Below are 7,797 nucleotides of genomic sequence, written 5' to 3'. Positions count from 1 at the left end.
TTATATTAACACGTAAAATAACACTTTATTTCAACACTTATGCAGTCTGACACAAAAACTCATTCAGTTTAAGTTCAACGTAATACAATCAGTCTTTCCCCCAGTTTCACAGACAAGGCTTAAGCTAGTCTCAGACTAAAATGCATGTTTGAGCTGTGTTAACTGAAAGCATCTTGCACTGATATATCTGAAAATACATCAGTGCCATTTTTTTAACTCAAAATGCACACCAATAATGTTTTTTTTAAGGCACGTTTATAAAAGCTACTTGAAGGGTAACTAAACACTAAAACAACTTTTTTTTAGTTAATCTGTAAGAATGGAGCTTCATAAATGCTGTTCATTGATTCCAGTAAATGTTTTGACATTTGGGTTTAAAGTGTTTTAATTCTACAATATATGGTTTAAAAACGTCTGAGTGCTGCCCTCTTCAGGTTGAACGGTGGCTACTGCAGTTGAATTTTCCTATTGGATGTTTGGGGTGGTATGTGTGGTAGCGGTTACAGGTGACAGCAGAAATAGAGATGAGACAATACAAAAGAGAAATTACTGGAAAATGAAGGGTTATGACTGTGCAAGAGCTTTAGGAACTGCATTAATGATAGAAAAGCTTTCCAAGCCTGAAAACAGACGCGGATGTTGCTTTGTTTCGGGTTCACACGTGAGTAAAACTTGGTTTTTGAGTGTCATTGTGTGTCTGGAGCTGCTGTGCTGTTGGCAACTAACTTTTGTTTGTAATTACTATTGTGTAATTTTTTTTGTGCTTCCTTGTCATTCGTGCACTTTATTTTTTGTGAAGCATTATTTTATTGTTTCGCTTCTGCTATGAAAAACAGACATCCTCTCCTGGATTGCGTGTGTAAAGGAGGCCAGCTAGTGAGAGTCGCGCTGACGTCTGCTAGTGAATGCAGTGTTTAGCGTCATTGTTAGTGCACTAGCGACTCTGAGCAGGGCTGTTAGGATTGGAGTGTGAGTTTTGGAGGCGGAGCAATGACGAGAGGTGTTTGTGTTCATCTGGGTTGATTACAAATATCAACAATGTCCAACTGCATTTTTGAAATATAGCTTACCCCACCTTTAAATGACCTAATTGAACTAAGGCCTAATCCTTGCTTAGTCTAAGCCCTGTCTGTGAAACTGGGCCATTGAGTTTCTCTTTTTTCTATCAAGTACAAAGAACTCTTAGTAATTTTAGAGCAAAATTAACTCATTTAATTTGGCTTATTTCACTTTGGGTTTACAGTGTATGATTTATTCAAAGCATACTCCCATTAAAACTAAGAATGTGAGCCAGTGTTGTGATTATCTGTGCTTCAATTTGTCCTTCACGTCCGAAGGCAGCAGGTCCATCAGACTATCTTCCACTATCAGAGCAGCTAGTTTTAGTAGGAGACAGTCGGCGATTTCTACAGGCAAAGACTCGAGCCTGTTTCCCTTCAGCTCGAGCCGAACCAACTGAGCCAGGTTCCCAATCCGTGGGGACAAGGCGGAAATGCTGTTATTTCCCAACGCTAGGACCTTCAGCCTCTTGCAGGAGAAGAGCTCTTCAGGGAGACTCTCCAGAGAGTTGAAGGCCACCGAGAAGAACTGGAGACACTGCAAGACGCCGATCTCCGAGGGAAGAGATTTCAGCTGGTTGTGCGAGAGATCCAGATGTCTGAGTTTAGTGCAGTAACACAACCGAAGTGGAAGCTTGTGGATCTTATTCCAGCTGACGTCCAGCGTCTCCAGGGCGCGGAGTTTGCTAACGTGTTCGGGGATGTAGGAAATATCATTATGCCAGAGTTTGAGGGTCGTCAAACGTCGGCAGTGCTGCAAACTCAAGATTTCTTCTACGGTGATGAGCCTGTTCTCTTTAAGGTCCAGCTCTTGGAGATGGGAAAGACTGAAAACCGCACTTGGGATTCGCTCAAGACAGCAGCCTGTTAGCTCCAAAGCGGCTAGGCTAACTAGCTTCTTTAGGCTGTTGAAAACCTGAAGCCTCGTACCTTCATTGTGAACGCACAACCGCAAAAGGTGATTGGAAACGTCCACAATACTAGGTGGTATCTTGATCAGTTTGCTACGTAACGTTAGCACGCGCAGGTTTTTGAGCTCACGTAAAGTGTCGAGGGAAGGACTACGAGAGAGTTCGTTGCTTAAAGGGCCGCTTAAGTGAAGCTCTTCCAGGTTTTGTAAGGTGTACATCCACGGGTGAACTTGATCCGGGCCTTCAAAGGTCAGACGCAGGACCTTTACGTTCTCGCGCAGGTGATTAAGCGCAGCTAACTGAAGTTTAGCCGGACTGTTGATCAATGAGATCTCCTGTAAGGCCGCGAGCTGCGTTATGCTTCCAGGCATCGTGACGTTGCTTATCATTTCCAGTTTGAGCGACTCTACTTCCGCAACCTCGAAGACGGTGTCCGGTAGACCTGGAAGCATGAACAAGTGTAGCTCCAACCTCTCGCTCGCGTTGCGCGACAGACGAGCGCGGAGTTTACCAACCGTCCACTCGTTGTTGAGGTTCATCTGCCTTAAACGGGATTCGCTCACCTCAGAGAGGAAGACGGCAAAGCGTTTGGAGTATAAGGCATCGTACTGGTCACTAAGGTGCAGGAGAAACGCAAAATCATTCTTAACATCCGGGATGTCATTAATTCCCGTCTCCAAGCGGACCGCCTCAAAGGAATACTCTTTGAGTGGTCGATGAAATAGCCAGTAAAGTGAATAAATGCACAGCAGTCCATAAACCCCGACTAAGGATATGTAGCAATATGCTAATTTGGAAAACACATGTGCTTTGTTGTAGTTGCAGCAGAACGCGTCAAACCCGGTCAGATCGGGAGGCACCGAACACATCACCACAATCTGGATGTTCGGGACCAAAACGATACTATAAATAGTGATTAAAGCAAATTTAAAGACTTTGAGCACCGTTTGAAGAACATACATGAGGTGAAGAAGATCTGCTTCTTCAACATGTGTCCGAAACTTCTTGACTCTTTCGAACAAGGCCTTTGCTTGCTCGCCCTCTTTTTTATCCAAGAGTGACGTGGCCGTTTCTGCCGATTTCTGATCCTTCACGGAAGATCGGATTAGAGGCACCATGTCGTCGTCGTTTCCCGTGTCTGATTTGGTCATTGTATTCTTTCTCCATACATCCATTCTCTCTTCTCGCCTTTCTTCGGACACTTCGCTGATGGCTCTTGTGGTCCAGGGAGAGTCGAAGCATTTCCCCAGTATGATTACAAACATCTCGATTTTAGACGACGTCCCTGGGAACTTGAACCAGAAGCTGCTGGCCACCATAAAGATCATACTGTGGATGACGACAAGGTAAGGGAAGTATTTTCCATACCAGTGCACGGCACGTTCATAGCAGAAGTGGTTGACGAACTCGTACTGGTGGATATCGAGGCCGTTCTTCCTCCCGAACACCTCCACGATGTTTGGACTGAGATGTTTGGTGATGGCGAATTCCCACAGGCTCTCGTTCTCCTTGTGCTGCCGTATGTGATTGCAATCCCTGTCTCCGTGAGAGAGACCCGTGAGTCGGTTCGGCAGGCAAGATATCTTGTCTTGAGTCAGCTGAGGAGAGATGAAGATTGTCTAAGCATCAATGATGACGATACATGAAACACGGAAATCATGAATATTTAAAAAATGACAAGGTGGAAATGAATGGGAGACGAATTTTATCTAGTGGAAGCGTTTGGTACTGCAGCCAAACACACTCTCACTGAAAGCTCATTTTTTTGAGATATCAAGCTCAAATTTGCAAAACAACTTGTTTAGATTTATGGCTTTGATTTTCTAGCAGTTTTAGAGTAAAACGTGATTTTGAAATTACATATTTCATATAAAAATTTAAAATAGTATTTTTGTTCATTTTTCATAACAATACACGTAAAATTCTGTTACTTTTTTTTTAAGTTAACTTTTTTCCAGCAATAATCTGCCAAGTGTGATCTTTGAAAAGAGACCGGACTTCAGTATGTGCTCTAAAGCATTCAGGATTTACTATTGTTTAAGCTGGAAATGTAATTTTCAGGTTTATGCTCAAAACAAGAATAAAGGGATTATAAATACATCGTAAATATAATTTAGTATAAAAAATACCTCAAAATATTAAATAAAAAGTATTATCAAACTAAAATATAGTACATTTATTTCATGGCCAAAAAAAATTGAGTTCCTTTTTGACCGACACTCGAACAGCACCAGATAAATACAGTTGGTGGAAAATTAAAAGAACAATGGAAAGATCAGGAGCCTGATGGTAAAGGATTTTATCTAATCAGCTAACGCTCTTGTCTAATCTTCTCTTTATTGCACACTCCTGATCAGAAGCTTCGTGCACATTCATGTGCCACCTCTGATTCTTTGTAGATTTTAAATCCAGCTTTCCAAATGCAGAAAAACTAAATAATTTTTACCTTTGATAATAAAGTTCCACCACTTTTGTAGAGCAAATCTTATCAGCGCTACCGACTCATTACCCCATTTAGAATCTAAAATATTGTGTTTACATGTAGAACCGGGAACATGTTGAGTGTCCAACACCACTGAAGAGTTTTAACATAAACATAACAAAAAAGTGTACTTTTTCAAAGGAATATTTCACCCCAAAATAAGCTATATTTGTGAATGTAATCGATTTGAAAGCTGTGGTGGAGGAAAATAATTTAAGTGAAAAATGTAAGTTGTTCCTCAAAGCATCATATGACTTCTGTATAAAGAGCATGAGTCACATGGACGAATGTTATTATACTTTTATGATACCATGATGGTGTTTGTTTTGGAGGCAGTAAAAGTCAGTCCACTATCAATGAATGAAAAAAGAAGCTCAAAGATTCTTCAAAACAGTTCTTGTTGTGTTTAAGGCAAGGGAGAAAATCCTACAGAAAATGACATGAAGGTGAGTAAATGATGACAATTTTCATTTTGATGTGAACTTTCTTTTCAGATCGTGAATAATAGCATAGGCAGACAGAGAGTTTGAATCATCATATCTGAATTCTTAGTAAATTTGACGTAACAACTATATCACATGAAAGCTTGCTTCAGCTTTTTGTTGCCTATGGCTTTCGGTTTGCTTAGTTGGGGACACTTAATATTCAACAGTATTATTATTATCTGCCTGCATTGACACCATTTTATGAGAAATGAACTGTATGGACGATATATCTGTATAGATTAACTAAATTAATTACTTTTTTGCAACAAAAATTAAATATCACTGAACTTACTTAAGCTGGACTGTGAACTTTTCTTCTAGAAACAAACTTTGTTGCATTATTTTCCTGTTATCTCTGTAAAGCTGCTTTGAAACAATCTGTATTGTAAAAAGCGCTGTATAAATAAAGGTGACTTGACTTAAGTTAACTTCAGCCACGGAACAAAAAAAGCTAACTGGAACTTTTTTTTATCTCACAATTCGGACTTTATAACTCTCAATTGCGAGTTTATCCCCCGGTTTCACAGACAAGGCTTAAGCTTGTCCCAGACTAAAATGCATTATTGAGCTCTCTGAACTGAAAGAAACTTACGGACAGATCTTAAAATATATCAGTGCCATTGTTTTGTCTCAAGATGCACACCAGTACTGTTTTTTTTTCTCTCCCAACGCAAGTTTATAAAAGTTGATCTAAAGACTAATCCTGTCTTAATGTAAGCCCTGTCTGTGAAACCTGGTGATAAAGTTCATATCTCTCAATTTTGAAAATTTGTTTCAGAACACAGACTTGCAAGAAAAAAGTTGCAATTACTTTTAATTTTTTATTGCAAGAAATAAAGTCATAATTGTGAAATTTAAAGGTCATATCTCGCAATTTTGGCTTCCAGAATTAAAAAAAAATGTTAGAACTCGTAATTGCAAGAAAAATGTCAGAATTGTGTGATAAGTTGCAATTACGTTTTAATTTTTATTGCAAGAAATAAAGTCAGAATTGTGAAATTTAAAGTTCACATCTCACAATTTTGACTCATTTTCAGAAGTGTGAATTTTCAGACCTCGGAACTGCAAGAAAAAAATCTTTGAAAAAGTTGCAATTGCTTTTTACATTTTTACGCCGTGGCAAAATCAAGCTTCCATGATATCATGTTGCGAGCTGAAGATGTCGTACCTGAACCGTGCAGCCAAACACGCCGATCATGAGCATGGCGATGCCCAGATACTCCGACAGGACGTCCCACCAGGGCTTCAGGACCCGGAACTGCGGGTTCTGCTCGGACGTGATGTTCCTGAACTCATTCACAGGGATCATCTTCACACCTGTACAGGTGAAACAGGGATGCAGTTCTGAATGTTAGGAACATCAAAAATAAGGGTTACCCTTTACAATAAGGTTCAATGGTTAACATGCACAATACTTATTCAGCATTTATTAATCTTAGTTTATATTAATTTCAACATTTACTAATACATTATTAAAATCACAGGTTGTATTTGTTAACATTAGTTAATGCATTGTGAACTAACACGAAAAAACAACGAACAGCTGTATTTTTATTAACTAATGTTAACAAAGATTATTAAATACTGTAACAAATGTATTGCTCATTGTTAGTTCATGTAAGTTAATACACTACTGAAAAGTGTTACCAAAATAAGTACAATACAGTTACATAAAATAATGAAGTTGAGCAAACCTGATCAGTCACGTATATACAGTATAATTAACGTTTATTCATCTTTGTTACTGGATTTAGGACCATTGTTAAGTTCCCCACAACACTTCTAGTTTCTATCAGTCATCAGAATACAAGCTTTGTGTCTCTCAGGTTTAATGTGACTTTACCATCTCAATCACAATCTGTTCATGGTAAAACATCTGATGTCAGGTGAGAAGGCATGTGCAGCTTCTTGTATTCTTGGTAGGTTCGTTTACAAATGTGTAAATAATAATAATAATAAAACCGAGATAGGGTATAAGAAAAGCACAACTCACCTGCGCGTATGAAGCGAAGAGTGTGTGTTTCTCAGCACATGCACGAGCGTGTTTCATCTCTCGGAGTTTAAACCTGAAACACACTCTGTCCTTCAACTAAAGGACTTTCAGCAGCACAAGTTTCTCTTCAGGGTTTGTTTGAGGGCGTTCAAGCGTTCAAGCGCCTCCCAGAACGAGTTTCATCATGAGAACTCAATGAGTCAGAGATGAGACAGCCTGTCAACAGCAACACTCATTATAAACAGCCCTGCAACAGATTCATATTCAGCATTCATATTTCGGCGTCACTTTTACGTCTGATTAACGTTCCGTTGTGAAATGTAAACAGCGCGCGCGAACACTCATCAGATTAAGCGACTTAAAATCTACACATACAGTATCTATACAGGTTTGGCGCCAATTTCCTCTCTAATATAGTTATAAATCATGACAACCGAGTCGTGAGGACATTTTATTTGAGTATATATATATATATATGCTACTCTGTCTGCAATAACATAGACAATATAGTTGTTATTTTAAATTAAAAGTATTATTTAGACATTTTACGTGTAAGAATTTGACTATTTATGTCTTTAATACTAATTATTACACTGTTTTTATTTTTGCATTGTCTATTCTAGTTTTTTAATGCTATTGTTCTTTTTAAGTGACAAAGCTGCTTAACGTTAGTCTAGTTTCTAATGTGTTTTATCAATTAATAATTTTAATGAGGATGTGCACAGGTGTATGTGAGGGTTAAAACAAATACATTTCAGTGCATCTTCTCCACTTGACATATTTCAATTAAAATGTTACAATTAAGTTAAGCGTTCATGCCACTTTTCATTTATTTAACGCGCGTGCACGTCATTCAGTGTTTTGTCGC

At 38.8% G+C, this 7,797-nt stretch overlaps 1 protein-coding gene across 2 annotated transcripts; it reads right to left on the bottom strand.

Moving 5' to 3' along the window:
• On the bottom strand, positions 1 to 7,087 carry LOC143752898 (volume-regulated anion channel subunit LRRC8E). Of its 2 annotated transcripts, none has more exons than XM_077245562.1 (3): positions 6,930 to 7,087; positions 6,105 to 6,253; positions 1 to 3,567 (listed from the first exon to the last, which is right to left on the bottom strand). In XM_077245562.1, exons 2-3 carry the CDS (start codon positions 6,243 to 6,245, stop codon positions 1,303 to 1,305), a joined length of 2,406 nt encoding a protein of 801 aa, XP_077101677.1. In that variant the 5' UTR covers positions 6,246 to 6,253; positions 6,930 to 7,087; the 3' UTR covers positions 1 to 1,302. The 2 variants fall into 2 exon arrangements, with proteins under 2 accessions (XP_077101677.1, XP_077101678.1); XM_077245563.1 differs by having other exon boundaries at positions 6,105 to 6,280; positions 6,930 to 7,058.
• Between the last annotated feature and the right edge of the window lie 710 nt (positions 7,088 to 7,797).

Source organism: Siphateles boraxobius, unplaced genomic scaffold (genome assembly GCF_051911475.1).
Source record: "Siphateles boraxobius isolate OS27281-9 unplaced genomic scaffold, OSU_SipBor_1 27, whole genome shotgun sequence".
Lineage (NCBI taxonomy): Eukaryota > Metazoa > Chordata > Actinopteri > Cypriniformes > Leuciscidae > Siphateles > Siphateles boraxobius.
This window is presented reverse-complemented; position numbering and strand designations above follow the sequence as displayed.

Bases quoted from the DNA above. Each gene is read 5' to 3' on its own strand.
- LOC143752898 (XM_077245562.1), bottom strand. From the start codon at position 6,245: ATGATCCCTGTGAATGAGTTCAGGAACATCACGTCCGAGCAGAACCCG. The intron at 3,568-6,104 runs GTACGACATCTT...ATCTCTCCTCAG, and splicing joins TGTTTGGCTGCACGGTTCAG to CTGACTCAAGACAAGATATC.